At 42.0% G+C, this 17,558-nt stretch overlaps 1 protein-coding gene across 5 annotated transcripts in view; it reads right to left on the reverse strand.

The window, feature by feature from the left end:
• ppp1r21 (protein phosphatase 1, regulatory subunit 21) overlaps positions 1-17,558 on the reverse strand; it is a 100,666-nt gene that overhangs the window by 7,909 nt on the left and 75,199 nt on the right. For 3 of the 5 annotated variants that reach the window (XM_060830854.1, XM_060830853.1, XM_060830856.1), the window contains exons 17-19: positions 1,789-2,046; positions 1,141-1,176; positions 680-796 (exon numbers count right to left, since the gene is read on the reverse strand). In XM_060830854.1, coding sequence (XP_060686837.1) covers positions 680-796; positions 1,141-1,176; positions 1,789-2,046 — 411 coding nt within the window. The remainder of the gene's footprint in view (positions 1-679; positions 797-1,140; positions 1,177-1,788; positions 2,047-17,558) is intronic. The other 2 variants (XM_060830857.1, XM_060830855.1) reach the window with 1 other exon arrangement.

The following is a 17,558-nucleotide window of genomic DNA, read 5'->3' on the forward strand; positions in this document are numbered from 1 at the left end:
ATGTAGTTCACTTATAAAACTGTCACGTGGGCAGGTAATCTAGACTGACATTTCAGTATACCATTGAGGGAATGGGATCATATTTCAAATGAGATATTAGAAGAGGGTTCTCTTTGCTCTCTCAAGCAGACATTAAAAAACCCCCAAAAGCATTACATAAATATGAGTAGTTGGGTTCCAAGTCTCTGGAGAATTTATTACTCAACGACATCACTAAAAAAGGTGATCTGATCGTTAATTTTATTGTTTATGAGTTATTTATGTGCACATGTTCCTCCACATTACAACAATAACTACATTTCAAAAGGTTCAAGATGACTCCGAAGTGATTTTAACAGGCACTGTATAAATAAATACTTTATTTCTTCATTTAAATGCAAAATTCAAAGATTGATCATTCAAAACTTGCAGAACTCTTATGCACCGATGAAATCAAAACAATTACATAAAAGCAAAATACTTTGGATGCTGGAAATAGATGGATTGACAGCCTTTGTGAACAGTGAAACAGCATTCTTAACAGCTTCTCTCACCACAAATGCAGCCAGACCTGAGTATTTCCATTACTTTCTTTCATTTTTTTTGTAGGCTGATATTTCCAATCATCACTTGATTCTGTTGGGCACAAAAGATCTGATAATGTCAGCACTAAAAGCCTGTTATGAGTCAATAATATTACCTCTGCATAGAAATGCACCGACTTGCTGTCACCTATCTGAAGTTGTGAGGTTAGCTCAGCCACTCTCATCATGTAGTGATTTTTGATCAACTGTTCACGTGACTCCGCATCAGGAATCTGAAAACAAACACATAGGATACTTCTTTAGATGAGACTGGCAAATGTTATTTATGGTGACACTTTAAAATCTGTTAATTACTTTTCATTTAACCAAATATTTAAAATATGGCATAAGACATCCAAACAAATGAGGACTACTTCAAAATCTCCATTCTCTATTGCTTTCTGAATAAGTTGTTTAATCTAATTACTTATAATGACCGAGCTACAATTACAAATAACGCATCAAATTCTAATTCTAACAAATAGGCAAAATTTTGTTCATTTCAAAATGAATTTATGCTTGCAATGCACTTAACTAGTTAATTTCCAACAAAAAATGCAAAGGATATCACAGTTACCTCATTGTTGATGGTGGAAGTGGTCAACATTCCAACCTAGCAAAAAAGAACTTTCATTCAGCTCAAGTTTCAGGCTACTGAAAACATTAAAATACACTACAAGCAAAAGGAGAGGGACTCACGAGAATGAGGCAGTGGTTCAGTGAGGATCTTGAGGACACAATTTTCTTTTTGCCAAAAATGCTGAGTTTTATACTTAACCTATCTTAAATTTCCTTAAAACTGTGGCAATTCACAAGTTTCTAAACTGTTGCCATTTAGAATTCATTTCCCCAAATGTTCAGTGAGTAAATCACTACTCACTACAATGGTTTGAGAGACATCATCCCCTGCCAGGATTTAAATGACCTTAAAAAGCTTTAAATGACCTTAGTTAATTAGACATGGCAGGGAGATGGGATGGGAGAAGAGTGTGTTTCCAAAGTGGCAGACTGTAGTGGGCATGGATGTGATGTAATATTGATAAAATAGTACGTTGAAATCTAATCTTAGCTCACTCATGAGGAATGCCCCTTGGGAAAAGGCACTGGAAGAACAGTCACCTCTCTTGGAACAGTATCTAGGAATTAAGGCCATGATGTTTAGGAGAAAAAAAAATAAACCAACTTAAGTCTTAGTTCCATTAAATTAAAGTCTTATTTCAATTACCAGGCTAGTGCTTCTAACTGGCTCTTTGGAATCCTTTTCAACAAGTGGCGATTCTTCTTCAAGTTTAGGAATAGTACCATTCTCCTGGACAGCACCAACAAAAGTCATTTTCCCAGTCACTGTAGGTTTCAATTGATTTTCCAGCTCAGTTAAACGTTGATTCTCCTTCTCCAATTTTATTTTGGCTAATTGAGCTTCTAACATCCAGTGTTCTTTCTCCTGTTCCAGCTTTGCTATCTTCTCTTGGCTTTGTTGCACCTGTAAAGATGGGGGAAACCTACTTAGTTATAAACTACTTCTTTAAGTGTTCGGGGCTATAGCAAATTGAGGTTATTGATATACTCCTAAGGCTTTTACATTTTCCTATTTGCAAGGCACATGCAGTGATCAATGTTACATTTACAGTATTGATCTTTTTACCCTTTTAGTTGGAGACATGGCAGAGTGTAGACCAGAGTGGTGCTGGAAAAGCACAGCAGGTCAGGCAGCATCCGAGGAGCAGGAAAAAAAAAATACATTTCAGGCAAAAGCCCATCATCAGGAATATGGCATGGCAGAGTGGCCTAGTAATCCAGATGCTCAGGGTCTGAGGACAGGAGTTTATATTCCACCAGCTGCCATAGCAGAATCTAACTTTAATTATAAAGTCAGGAACTGAAAGCTAGTCTCAGTAATAATGACCATGAAACTGTCATCGTTGTAAGGAATTCTGCCTTCCTTGCATGGTCTGGCATACAGGCAACTTCAGATCTACAAGAATATGGTTGACTTGCAACTACCCTCTGAAATGGCCTAGCAAACAATTCATTTCAAGTGCCCATAATCATGGGTAACAAATGTTGACCTTGTCAGTGAGTCCCACATAAAAGTTTTAAAAAGCTAACTTTCAAAACAACACAACTGTCAAAGAGAATGCAAACCGCAGAATCAGTTTAACCACAGCCTATATAATTATTTCTAATCAAATGACCTCTAAAAACCTTAATTAAAAAAATTTTAAAACAGTCAAAACCTTAACCTTTGTAGCAAATCTAATTTAGAAATCACAAAGAAATTCAAGCCAATCATCTCAGACTTCACAAACAATTTAATGGCTGATTATAGGAAACCATCATGTAGATCATAAGTTGAGTGGTGTTTCACTGGCAGGGCTGTAGATGTGGTGGGCATTAAGGAACACTTAAACTAATATCTTGCTTCACATTTTGGAAGGTGGGGAATGGGGGAATGAGACAGATGGAAATGTGATGACATTGGGTTGGTAATCCAGAGAGCCTGGCTAATAATCTGACAGCCATGTGTTGAATCCCAACATGTCAAAGGGTAAAATTTGAATTCAACTCTTAAATCTGAAATTTAAAAAAGCTAATTTGTATACAAGGTAATACAACAGGGCATTCCAAAACTCTCAATGCAATCAGGCAGAGTCAACATGATTTTGTTAAAGAGAAATCATGTTTCCAATTTGTTCAAAGTATGCCATTGAATCTGTGGATGTAGAGTACTGAGATTTCCAGATGACATTTGGAAGTTACCACAATGTTACTACATAATTAAGAAATTATGGTGATCATGAAAACATATTAGAATGGATAGAGAATGAGTTAGTTAACAGGGAAGGGAAAGTTGGCATGAACGGGCTATTGGTATGCTGTAAGGAGTGGAGTTCCAGAAGGATCAGTGCTTGGGCCTCAACTATTTACAATTAACCTCAACTATGATCAAAGGACCAATCGTACAGCAGTTAACATTTGATGATACAAAGAAATGTAGTAAGGCAACTTGTGAAGAGGACAAGTAGTCTGCAAAAGAATAGGCTGAGTAGGCCAGAAATAAATCTGGAATGTGGAGAAATGAGAACTTGGTCACTTTGCAGGAAGAATAGAAAAGCAGTGTATTTCTTAAATAGACAGAGATTGCAGAACTTGAAAGTACAGAGAGATCTGGAAGTCTTGCACATTAAGCTCTTAAAGTTGCAAATGCAACAAGAAACTTAGATGGCAAATGGAACATTGTGGTTTACTGCAAAGGTAACAGAATATAAAAGGGATATTTTGCTACACTGAAGGTATGGTGAAACTATACCTGAAATAGTGTGCACAAGTTTGGTCTCCTTATTTAATGAAGGATATAAATGCAAAGCAGTTCAGAGAAGATTCAAATGGATACCTGGAATTGGGTGTGGGTGGAGGGGTTAACTTTTGAGGAATCACTGGATCTGAATCTATTGAAGAATAAGAGGTAATCTAATCAAACATTCAAGATCCTGAGGAGTCAAATGCTGAAATGACGGTCCCCTTTCTGGAAGAGATGAGAACTCAGCTTAAAATAAAGGAGGCTACCATTTAAGATGGCTAATAATATTAAGATGTTAAAGAAAGTAGCTGCAAACATGGAAGATTACCCTCAGTGCAAAAACTAAGAATCCTTGGATTCAAGAAATTCTGAGAATGAAAAACTGCCAATGTAAGAGATTTGAAAAGAGCCAAAGGCAAAAAAAAACAGGTAACTATAGGTGAGTTAGCTTACCATCTAGCATTGCAAAAATTTTCAAGTCTATTATAAAACGTAACTGAGCATTTAGAAATATATAATATAATCACGAAGAGTCAGCAAGGGGACTTCCCCTTCAGGAAGGGGAAAATCTTGCTGGACAAATATATTAGAAATCTTTAAGGAGGTAACAAGCAGGATAAAGAGGAATTAGTTGATACAATATACTTGGGTTTTCAAAAAGTGTTAGATAAGGTACTGCACCAAAAAATAATTAAGAGGTGCTAGTGTTGCTAGCATGGAGACAGAACTGGCTAACAATAGGCATTCTAGGTTTTCAATATATCGTTGAAGTTGCATGAAGACTAAGCTTTTGCTGTAAATTCTGAGCCTTATGATCCTGCTCCACAGCTATCTGATGAAGGAGCAACGCTCTGAAAGCCAGGATTTCCAAATAAACCTGTTGGATTATAACTTGGTCTTGTGTGATTTTTAACCTTCACTAATAGAAGACAGAGTTGGGATGGAGGAGGGTGCAATTTCAGAAAGGTAACTTGGATCAGGGCATGGCCGCAATTGCTCACAACATATATTAATGATTTAATGTCTTAGAAGTATACAGCATGGAAACAAGCCCTTTGACTCAACTTGTCCCTGCCAACCAGGTTTCCTAAATTAAACTAGTTCTATTTGCCTGCATTTGGTCCATATCCCTCGAAATCTTTCCTATCCATATACCTATCCAAATGGCTTTTAAATGTTATAGTTATGCCCTCCTCTACCAATTCCTCTGCCAGCTTGCTCCATAAATGCACCACTCTGAAAAAGTTGTCCCTCAGGTCACTTAAATCTTTCCCCTCTTACCTGAAGCCTATAGCCTCTACTTTTGCACTTACTTACCTTACTTTGTAGTTCAAATGAGATAACGAGAGTCCAGAGAAAGTATATTCCTATTAGGGGGAAAGGAAAGGCTGGTAGGTATAGGGAATGCTGGATGACTAAAGAAATGGAGGGTTTGGTTAAGAAAAAGGAGGAAGCATATGCCATGTACAGACAGGAGAGATTGGGTGAATCCTTAGAAGGGTATAAAGACAGTAGGAGTATACTTAAGAGGGAAATCAGGAGGACCAAAAGGGGACATGAGATAGTTTTGAAAATTAGGGTTAAGGAGAATCCAAAGGGTTTTTACAAATACATTAAGGACAAAAGGGTAAATAGGGAAAGAATAGGGCCCCTCAAAAGATCAGCAAGGCAGCCTTTGGGTGGAGCCTCAGAAAATGGGGGAGATACTAAATGAATATTTTGCATTAGTATTTACTGTGGAAAAGGACATGGAAGATACAGAATGTAGGGAAATAGATGGTGATATCTTGAAAAATGTTCATATTAGGGGAGCAAGCGCTGGATATCTTGAAATACATAAAGGTGAATACATCCCCAGGACTTGATTAGGTGTACCCTAGAACTCGGTGGGAAGCTAGGGAAGCGATTGCTGGGCCTTTTGCGGAGATATTTGTATTAATAGTCACGGAAAGATTGGAGGTTGGCTAACGTGTGGTCAATGTTTAAGAAGGGTGGTAAGGACAAGTCAGGGAACTATAGACAATGAGCTTGACGGCAGTGGTGGGCAAGTTGTTGGAGGGAATCCTGAAGGACAGGATGTACATGTATTTGGAAAGGCAAGGACTGATTAGGGATAGTCAACATGGCTTTGTGCATGAGAAATCATGTCTCACAAACTTGATTGAGTTTTATGAAGTAACAAAGAGGATTGATGAAAGCAGAGTGGTAGATGTGATCTATATGAACTTCAGTAAGGCATTTGACAAGGTTCCCCATGGGAGACTGGTTAGCAAAGTTAGATCGCACTGAATACAGGGAGAACTGGCATTTTGAATCAGAACTGGCTCAAAAGCAGAAGACAGAGGGTGGTGGTGGAGGGTTGTTTTTCAGACTGGAGGCCTGTGACCAGTGGATTTCCACAAGGATCAGTGCTGGGTCCTCTACGTTTTGTCATTTACAAAATGAATTGGATGTGAGCACAAGAGGTACGGTTAGTAAGTTGCATATGACACCAAAATTGGAGGTGTAGTGGACAGCGAAAAAGGTTACCTCAGATTACAACAGGATCTTGACCAGATGGGCCAATGGGCTAAGTGGCAGATGGAGTTTAATTCAGATAAATGCGAGGTGCTGCATTTTGGGAAAGCAAATCTTAGCAGGACTTATACACTTGATGGTAAGGTCCTCGGGAGTGTTGTTGAACAAAGAGACCTTGGACTGCAGGTTCACAGTTCCTCGAAAGTGGAATTGCAGGTAGATAGGATAATGAAAAGTGTTTGGTATGCTTTCCTTTTTCAGTCAGAGCACTGAGTACAGGAGTTGGGAGGTCATATTGCGGCTGTACAGGACATTGGTTAGGTCACTGTTGGAATATTGCAATTCTGATCTGCTTTCTATCGGAAGAATGTTGTGAAACTTGAAAGGGTTCAGAAAAGATTTACAAGGATGTTGCCAGGGTTGGAGGATTTGAGCTATAGGGAGAGGCTAAATAGGCTGGGGCTGTTTTCCCTGGAGTGTCAGAGGATGAGGGGGTGGATAGGATAACTTAGAGATTTACAAAATTATGAGGGGCATGGATAGGATAACTTGATAAAGTCTTTTCCCTGGGATGGGGGAGTCGAGAACTAGAGGGCATAGGTTTTGGGTCAGGGGTGAAAGATTAAGAGACTTAAGGGGCAACTTTTTCATGCATAGGGTTCTAAGTGTATGCAACATTTAAAAGGCATTTGGATGGGTATATGGATAGGAAGGGTTTGGAGGGACATGGGCCGGGTGTTGGCAGGTGGGGCTAGATTGGGCTGGGATATCTGGTTGGCACGGATGGGTTGGACCAAAGGGTCCGTATCCCCAATGTGTACCTCTATGGCTCCACCCTGGGGTAAACACCTCGACTATTCACTTTATCTATGCCCCTCATAATTTATAAGCCTCCAAGGTCACCCCTCAGCCTCCTAAGAATGCCCGACGGGAGAAATTCCCATCCAGTATCTCAAAACTTCAAATGTTCTAGTATCAGTAATAACATTGTAAAGTTTGTTTGCACCTTTCCAGTTTAATGACTTGGATGAAGAAAGTGAATGTACTATTGAAAGATTTATGAAAGTTAGGAAATTGGTGGGAAGTGGTGAGGATGACAATGTATGCAGAGAAATATAGTCAGGTTAAATGAGGGAGCAAAAAGTTTGCAGACGGAATACAATATGGAAAAATGTGAAGTGATGCACTTTGGCAAGAAAGAGATGCTAAAGTTTTCCAGAAGATTACGATCAATATGCACTCTCTGTAGCGACTTCCATTCGTAGCAGAGGATGCATTACATCAGAGCCAGAAGACTTGTCATTCTTTAGCCCATTGGTTTCATTATCAATATTCAACAACAGCTTTGGGTTCCTTATCTGAGGAAATATATACTAACATTGGAGGCTGTCCAGAGAAGGTGCACAAGGCTAATTCTGGGAATGAAGGGACTCTCTTATTGGAAGAGATGAGTAGGTTGGTCTGTACAGAGTAGAGTTTAGAAGAATGAGACCTGACCTCACGGAAGAGCCCAGGACAAGAAGGAATTACCTCAGAGTTAGGAGTTGTCCATTTAAAACAGAGATGGAGAGGAATTTCTTCATCGTTCTATTGGAAAATGTGATTAAAATAATTAGGTAGCTGTTTTTGACCCACGTGGATGTGATGGACCTAGTACAGGTAGACAACCCTTTATCCAAAACCCCGAAATCCAAAAGGCTCTGAAATCCGAAGGCTCTCTTGTGAAGTTTTTTCTCTCATTAACAAGATTATTTGGTGTACAAACAGTTAACCCAACTCCACACACACTTGATGCATGGCACTCACATGTAACATGGGGGGGTGTGACCCAGCACTGGCAGGCCTCAATTCTGTCTCAGGGCTTCTAGTACTCAGAGTCTGCTGTTAGGTAAGATTTTTCTAAATTTCACTGTCACTTATTCCAAAATACGAAAAATTCCGAATTCTGAAAATCAGCTGGTCCTGAGCGTTTCAGATAAAAGATTGTGTACCTGTAGTATTGTCATTAGACTATTAATCCAAACACCCAGATAATGTAGTGGGGACCTGGATTCAATTCCTGTCATGGGAGATGGTAGGATTTGAATTCAAAAATACACCTGAAGAGTCTAATGGTAGCAGTGGAATCATTCTCAATTGTCGGGGAAAAACCCATCTTGTTCACTAAAGTTCTTTAGATAAGGGAATCTTCCATCCTTATATGGTCTGGCCTATATGTAACTCCCGATCCACGCAATGTGGTTGACTCGTTATTAGGGAATAGTGAGATTATGCTCTTTGACAAAAAAAGGTGATAAATTTTCCAGAATTGAATCGAAGGATTTTTTTGGAAGATTTGAATGATTGTGATGAATATCTATGCTCTGTGCTACTTCCATTTTTAGCAGAGGATGCATCACATCAGAGCCACAGAACTTGTCAGTCTTTAGCCCATTGGTTTCATTATCAACATTCAACAACAGTTTTGGGTTCCTTATCGAAGGAAAGATATACCAACATTGGAGACAGTCCAGAGAAGCCAGCAAAGCCCACATCCTGGGCGTCTTAAACAAAAAAATCTCTATGACTTTAGGGTACTAAATCTGCGGATTTTTACAAACTTCACTTGCAGTATATGAGCATTGTTGGCTGGCCAGCATTTACTGACCATTTCTAGTTGCCTTAAGGTGGTGGTGGTGAGCGGCCTTCTTGAACTGCTGCAGTCTGTGTCACTGGTTCACCCACAATGCCATGAGGGAGGGAGTTCCAGGATTTTGACCCAGCAACAGCGAAGAACGGCAATATATTTCCAAATCAGGGCAGTCAGTAGTTTGGAGGGGAACATGCAGGTAGTGGTACTCATGTGTCAGCTGCTATTATCCTTCAAGATGGAGGTGGTCTTGTTCTTGGTAGCTGTTAGATTCTTTGGCGAATTTTTATACTGCATCTTATAAATGCAACACACTGCTGCTACTGAGCATTGGTAGAGGGAGTGGATGTTTGTGGATGGGCTGTCAATCAAGCAGGCTGCTTTATCCCTGATGGGGTCAGAGCTGCACTCATCCAGGCAAGAGGAGTGTGCTCCATCACATTCCTGACTTGTGCCTTGTAAATGGTGGACTGGCTTTGGAAAGTCAGGTGGTGAGTTATTCACAAGTATTCCTAGCCTCTAACTTGTTTTTGTAGTCATTCTGTTTAGTAATGAGTTCAATTGAGTTTCTGGTCCACAGTAAGCATTGTACAGCATTAAGGAACACCCCCAAGTTTCACCAGATGTTCTGCGTATTGTTAATAGCATTATTGAAACTTTGGAAAAGTATATCATGCGCCACGGGAAATTGGTCTCCAGTCAGAAAAAGCCACAAACTAAGCACAGTATGGTCTAAGCAGATGTTTTGGACAGATTGTATGAGTGGAGGATGTTCAGCGCGTAACTTTTTTTTTTATTTTCTGAAGACTATGAAGAGAATTTCCTTGATTGAAACTGTCTGCTGTTAAACATTTCTATAAGCTATTCTAAGTGCAGGAAGAATTTATCACAGTGGAGTGTTGGTGTAGTCTGTGGTATTGTCTTGTTCGACCAGAAGCAGCTGATGCTTGAATAAATGCTGCTCATGAAATGTTTACTTAATCTGGATGTCACTCATATATCTTCTTTGCAAAGAATAAATCCATGTTTAGAACAGCTGAACTGTGATTAGCTTAAACGTATTTGATCCCCACTTACTTTTAAAAATATTTTGTATGAAATGTTGATGACTCCTTCAAAAAAAAAATGAGGGCGGCACGGTGGCACAGTGGTTAGCACTGCTGCCTCACAGCGCCAGGGACCTGGGTTCAATTCCCACCTCAGGCGACTGACTGTGTGGAGTTTGCACGTTCTCCCCGTGTCTGCGTGGGTTTCCTCCGGGTGCTCCGGTTTCCTCCCACAGTCCAAAGATGTGCGGGTCAGGTGAATTGGCCATGCTAAATTGCCCGTAGTGTTAGGTCAGGGGTATATGTAGGGGTATGGGTGGGTTGCGCTTCGGCGGGTCGGTGTGGACTTGTTGGGCCGAAGGGCCTGTTTCCACACTGTAAATAATCTAATAATCTAATCTAAAGTAAGCTAGAATGTCAATAGTGGGGGATTCAGTGATGGTAATACCATTGAATGTGAAGGGACAGTAGTTAGATAGTCTCTTATTGGAGATGGTCATTACCTGGCATTTGGGGTGGTGTGACTTATTTGACGATTGTCAGCCCAAGAGGCAGTGAAGCCAGTTCATTAAATATATTCAACACTGAGATGGAGAGATTTATTTTTAAGTGAAATTGGGAGTGAAGGTTCTGGGGATAAACACAGGAAAGTGTGTGTTGAATGCATTTAATGAACCAGTTTCAACACCTATTCGCGCCATACAAATGCCGATTAATGACCATCTCCAATAAGAGACGATCGAATTCCTATCCCTTTCCGTAATCTCATTGAATGGATGAGCAAACCTGATGGGCCAAAAGGTCTATGACTGCTCAATATCTTAAGGTCTTAAGATGGTTTTGAATTCACTATTAGTGAGAGATTTTCAATGTAGTGAATTGGATATGCAAAGGGAGGTGAAAGTAGATTAACGTGCAAGAAAAATTCAGTTGCAGGAAACAAGCCTGTGTTGTTCACAGTGATGTCACCTGAAAGGGTGGTGAGAGTGTCTCCTACAGTCGTGGCAGCAGCAAACAGCTCTGAAAAGAGGTTATATCAAGTTAACCCATTGGATATTAAGGTCAACCTCATTTCCTACAAACATTCAAGTTTGCTAACTTGCAGTTAGATTACAAAGTGCTTTTAACCTATCTTGAAACTGTTCACTCATCACTATGACGCCAGCACTTTACCTTTTGATCCTTACTTCACAAAGATGCATGGTGACCTTGTATTCCCCTGAAGTGGGAGACAGCATGGGGCAAGGTGACACTAGGACAAGGAGACAAGATGACCGCTGAGCCATGTATTGGCCACTTCACACACAAGATGGCCACCAGACCACAATACGGAGAGAAACAGCAGATCAAATACAGACACTGCCGAGGACCATCAGAATGCTATGGGCTGCACGGTGGCACAGTGATTAGCACGGCTGCCTCACAGCACCAGATACCCGGGTTCAATTCCCACCTCGGGCAACTGTCTACGTGGAGTTTGCACATTCTCCCCGTGTCTGCATCGGTTTCCTCCGGGTGCTCCGGTTTCCTCCCACAGCCCAAAGATGTGCAGGTTAGGTGAACTGGCCATGCTAAATTGCCCAGTGTTAGGTAAAGGGGTAAATGTAGGGGAATGGGTCTGGGTGGGTTGCTCTTTGGAGGTTCGCTGTGGACTTGTTGACTCACAACCTAGTTGATTAGTTTAAGGCGGATGGGGGATGGAATACACGTGGATAACATACGCCACCCACTGAAGAGTCTGGGACCACCAACACCTTTGATAGAAATGCTAACAGCTTGATATGGACTCAATATCAAGTGCTAATAGCCAGGGCTGCAGTAATCATCCTTTTCAGGAAGAGCGATTAGAGCCTATTACTATAGCAATGAGCTTCCACGCAGACATTGAAACTGAATGACTGCACTAAAACTGACAACGACCGCACTGAAATCAACAAAGGCTGTGCTGCAACTGACAATGACTGTACTGCATCAAAACAATTCTGCAATGATTGCCATAAACAAATCATGTTACAAAGACAATAATCTCATTGTTGATCCATTGTCTCACAAGATGTATAAAAGTATCTTTGACCGTACCTCATACAGGCCCATCTCTCGATTAAATTCAGATTTCAAGATTCTGTCCAAGATCCTGGTGCTGAGATTGGAAAGGTATTGCCCCATATTGTGAAAGAGGACCAGACAGGCTTTATAAGGGGCCGGAGTTCCTCTAATAATATTAGAAGGTTGCTGAATATGATCCAAGTTGTCAGCAACAATTGATTCAGGGGTTGGTGATTTCCTTAGATGCAGAGAAAGCATTTGACCGGGTGGAATGGCCATTTTTTTTAATGTCTTAGAACGATTTGGGTTGGGTGGGGTCTTTGCTCAGTGGGTGGAGGTTTTATATCGCCACCCTCTGACTGTGGTTATCACCAACTGGGTGAAGTCTGGGAATTTTAGGACTGGTGGGGGTAGTCAGCAAGGCTGCACCCTCTCACTGTTGTTGTTTACGTTGGTGATAGAGCCGCTGGCAGAGGCCATTTGTCAGAACTTCCACATAACCGCTCTGGAAGTGGGATCGAGGGCACACAAGATTACATTGTACGTGGATGATGTCCTTCTGTTTTTAATCAAACCCAATGACCTCCATACCCCATTTGATACAACATATCAATTCATTTGGGGGTATTTCAGGATACAAGATCGACTTTGCAAAACCGGAGGCTTTGCCTTTGGGGAGCCTTCAGGATGTGCCAGAAGTTGAAGGTGGCTCTAAGTTCCCTTTTAAGTGGTCACGGGCAGGGTTCCGATACCTAGGCATTTTTATTACCCCCAAGCTTGATCTGTTATTTCAGACTAACTTTGCTCACTTGCTCGACAATATTAGACGTGATCTCCAGAGATGGGGGGCTCCTCAAATTTCACGGCTGGGCCGAATATCTCTCATTAAGGTGAATGTTCTTCTTGGTTTGCTTTATCTCGAGTGTACATTCCATATAATGATTCCCAGGTCAACGCGGTGGAAGCTTATGGGGTGGTTTGGTTCCTTTGTCTGGCATCGTGGGCAGCCCCCTCATCAAACTTACTAAATTGCAGTTGCTTCAAGGAGGGGGGAGGAGTTGATTTCCCAGACATCAGGAGATAGCAATTGAGTTCCCTGCTGTCCTTTGTCTGTGATTGTGTAGGTAACGATCCAAACTCAAGATGGCTGCATATTGAGGCCTCCCAGGCAAAGTGCCCTCTTATTAACCTGTTGTTCATGGATAAGGTGAGGACAGTTATGGACCACTGCCGGAACCCCACTATTATTAGTACAATCAAGGCATGGAGGGCGATGTGTCAGACTGTGGGTTGTTTATCCAAGACTGCGCCACCTAGGCCTATAGTTGGTATACCAGGGTTCCAACCAGGGATGGTGGACTCAGGGTTCAAACTATGGGCAACAAGAGGAGTTTCTAATTTGGGCAACTTGTTTGAGGGGGAGGTTATAATGTCTTTTGAGCAACTGAGCCACAAATACGGCTTGTCCAGCAGAGATCATTTCCATTTTTTTCAGGTTAGAGATTTCATCCAGAAGATGACTACACTTCTTACTAAGCCCTATAAGCCCGATACAGAGAAGTTGTTGCTATGTTCCACAAGCACCCTTTCAGTTAGTGCCCTCTATCACCTGCTGAGTGGCAGGGTAAAAGTGAGGAATGCAGATGCTGGAAACCAGAGTTTAGATCAGAGTGGTGCTGGAAAAGCACAGCAGGTCTGGCAGCATCCAAGGAGCAGGAAAATCGATGTTTCAGGCAAAAGCCCTTCATCAGGAATAGAGGCAGGAAGTCTCCAGGGTGGAGAGATAAATTCAGGGGGGATGAGGGCAATGGGGAGAAGGTAGCGAAAAATAAAGGCCTTTTTGCTACCTTCTCCTCAGTACCCTCCCCCCCCCCCCCCAACAACAAGTTAATGTGGATATATATACAATGCTCCTGTTTGTTTGCTTGGGAGCTTTGCGCTGAGCATAGCTGTCCTGTATTCTGTGTTTTTTTGTTTTTTCTACTTTTCTTTCTTTTTTTGATCTATTAGTTATTTACTTATTTATTGGTGTTTCTTTACACAGTGTTAGGGTTTGTTTTGTATTATAGGATAGGTTAGTAGCCAGTATACAGTAGTTGTGTTGAAATTTGTGTTTTGATTTCTTTTTATTATACTGATATTTGTTACTGATTGTATTTTTCAATAATTTTACATGTTTATAAAGTTAAAAATACTTGCTAAATATATTTACAAAATAAAAGGTATCTTGACAACCTCCAGTTGAGAGAAGACTCGCAGCTGACCACTGTGCTGTTGGTGTCTCTCTCCCTCCCCTCGGAGCTCCAGTATTTCTTTGTGCAATAAACTGTCATTGAACCTAGACTCTGACTCAGAGACTGGTGATTTTCCCCATAACAAATGGTGTAGCGAGCAGGATCCTTATTACTGGTGCCCTGGTCGAAGGCCATGATCGAGGAGGTCAGGGTAAGAATCAATTTGTGGATACAGGTTTGCTCACTGAGTTGGAAGGTTTGCTTTCAGACGTTTCGTCACCATACTAGGTAACATCTTCAGTGAGCCTCCGGGCAAAGCTGGGAATTGAGGCGCCGAGGACACTAGGAGCTGTGAAGCACAAGTAGCAAACTCAGGTAAGATTGGACTCTGTAGGGGCGTACAATACAGAATCCAGTTGGAGTTTAAGGAGGCTCCCAAGCACTGATGATGTCATCTAGACAGGGGACGAAACATCTGCAACACAAATTCCCAGCTCGGTGAACAGAACCACAATAATGAGCACCCGAGCTACAAATCTTCTCATGAACTTTGAAGTTTAAGTTAAAAGTTGGGTGCTGTTTGTACTTGTAATTTCCATTGCGGGGAGGAAGAGGAGCTGATCACTTTGACCAAGAGCCGAACCTCAGTGGAGCACACGTTACCAAGGTGGGGAGTGTGGACACTGAGTAACTGTGATACCCTGTCGGTAGAATGACAGAGCTTAAACAGTGGCAGTGGTCACTGGTAGAGAGCATACCAGGTTAGAGGTAGTTTTCCGGGCCTATTGGGAGGTGTTGGGTCAGTAGAGATGGCCGAGAGGATAGAGAAGTCCCATCGACAGAGAGCACACCTTGCTTGGAGGCTGCAACAGCCATACGGACAATATTATTGGCCGAGGGTAGAGATGTCTCCACTGGTTAGAAATACTTCACTGTTAATGCTATCCAGGGGTACAAAATCTGCTAAATGGCAGATCAAAATTTTAAAGGGGACACTGCAGATTCCCTTCTTGAGAAATACAAGGCAGATAGACAAGGGTTGACAGAGCAAATGAAGAAAAGTAACTGGATCCATCCCAGACATTAGCATAGCAGAGAGAGTGGATAGATAAACAAAAGCAAAATAAAACTAAAAAGATAGGGGTAATGTTAGTATACCAATTAGCAGGCCTAACTGAACAAGTGAATGCCTCCACAAGTAGGTGGAGAAAGGACCGGGAACACGTTAAAGAGCTGGAGGACAGAATAGAAGAGTTAGAGCAGGGAACAATGTAAAATACTGCAGGCACTGCAACAGAATAGGACACACAGAAGCATGGGGCACCCCCAAACACCACCTGGAACACCGCAGAACCACAGGAGTCCTGAGATCAGCAGAGCTGACAATGAGCTGCTCCCATTCGTGAGGGCAAGGGAGAGGGGAGAACTTACATGCCCACAGTAATAGGAGGGAGGAAATGTGAAATGCTAGTAGACACAGGAGCAGCTGTATCCATCACACTTACCCCACACAAATAAAATGATTCACTTAACCCAGGTAGGAGGGGATAAAACACCAGATTACCTAAAATAAACTACCCTCTTAGAAATAAACAATACATATCCCCATGAAATTCAATGTGTGCCAAAATAACTAGGGCACCATAATGGGCAATGATCTCATGAGAGAATATAATGTTCTAATTGATTATGCAAAAGGGAAATTGATTTGGCACGGACAAGATGATCGAAAGACCGAGTTGGGAAACTTACAAGTCACCTTGAAACTATTAAAGTGGCTACAGTCACCAATAGGGGCTGGAACCTCAAAGTCGGGGGCGGGGGGGGGGGGGGGGTGAGATTCGGAGCCATGTGTGCCTCTGTCCCCAGAACATGGGCAGAAACAAAGTGAACAGAGTCGAGAAAGGATCCCGGAACGGAGCACAAGCCCCACCAGCAATACCCAATAAAACCCGAAACAGAAAAAGCAGTTGTGGAGATAGTGAAAGGAGAGACAGGGAATTCTGAAAGCAACCACAAGTACAATTAATTCCCCAAAGTGGCCAGTATTAAAGCCTAATGGGAGCTACAGCTCACCATTAATTATATAGGATTAAATAAGGTCAGCCCAAAGTCGGAAACCCCTCCACCATTTTAAATGGCTTGGCCCCAGAGCACAAGATCTTTACTGTTTTAGACATAGACTAGAAACCATTGGCTATCCCATTACACCCAGAATCCCAGAACAAATTCGCTTTTAGAGTAAGGGACAGGCAGTACACATGAACTCGCCTGCCACAAGGCCTCCACAACAGCCCCACTAGTTTTCAGATTGATGAGCAACATTCTGAAGAGAGTAGATTTACCAGAGGATAAGCACTGCTCTCCAATATGGAGATGATATCCTAATTGCCTCCGAGTCCAGGCCAGGACACCAGGAAGCTTTAGGGTTGGTACTGCATAAAAAGTCAGCCCCACAAAAGGCACAGATTGGCAAAGCACAGGTATTATATCTGGGACACCTTATATCTCAGGGACTCGAAGAAATGTCCAACGACTGCAAGACGACAATCCAACAGATGCCATGACCTGCCACTGTCAGGGAGTCAGAAAGGTAGTGGGGGTATTCAACTACAGTTGGAATTTATACCAGAGTTCGCAAAATTGGTTAAACCAATCCAGAGCTTAACTACAGGAGGCAAGCCCACTTTGGAACGTGTAATCTGGGGCCATAACAGGAGGAGGCATACAGTCAGCTTAAACCTTCACTCATACCAGCCCCCAGGCTAGGGCTGCCAGATCCCAGCAAGGATTTTCATATCCACTGTAATAACGAGGGAGGATTTTACTCCGCAGTGGTCACCCACAACCACGGTAGCAGGAGAAGGCCCGTAGGGTACTTCTCAACCACAAAAGGGCCAGTAGTCATCAGGTTACCCAGATGCATAGCAGCCTTAGACTGCACTGCTTGGGCCTTAGGGTTAGTGAGCCCATAGTAATGACAGGGAATGTCATCCTCCACACTAAACACACTCCAATAGAAATGCTAAACACAGGGAAACTGAGGGCTGTCTCCAATATGAGAAGGGCAAACTGGAAGGCAGTTCTTTTAGCCCCAAGTCAGTCTGTAAACCCAGCTGAGGGAATTCTAGACCCAGAGGAACCACACAACTGTGGGGATATAGATGGGGATGAGAATAGGGGGCGAGTAAAAGATTGCATCCCCAGACACAGTCGAGGAGA

Source organism: Hemiscyllium ocellatum, chromosome 10, assembly GCF_020745735.1.
Source record: "Hemiscyllium ocellatum isolate sHemOce1 chromosome 10, sHemOce1.pat.X.cur, whole genome shotgun sequence".
In the NCBI taxonomy this organism is placed as follows: Eukaryota; Metazoa; Chordata; class Chondrichthyes; order Orectolobiformes; family Hemiscylliidae; genus Hemiscyllium; species Hemiscyllium ocellatum.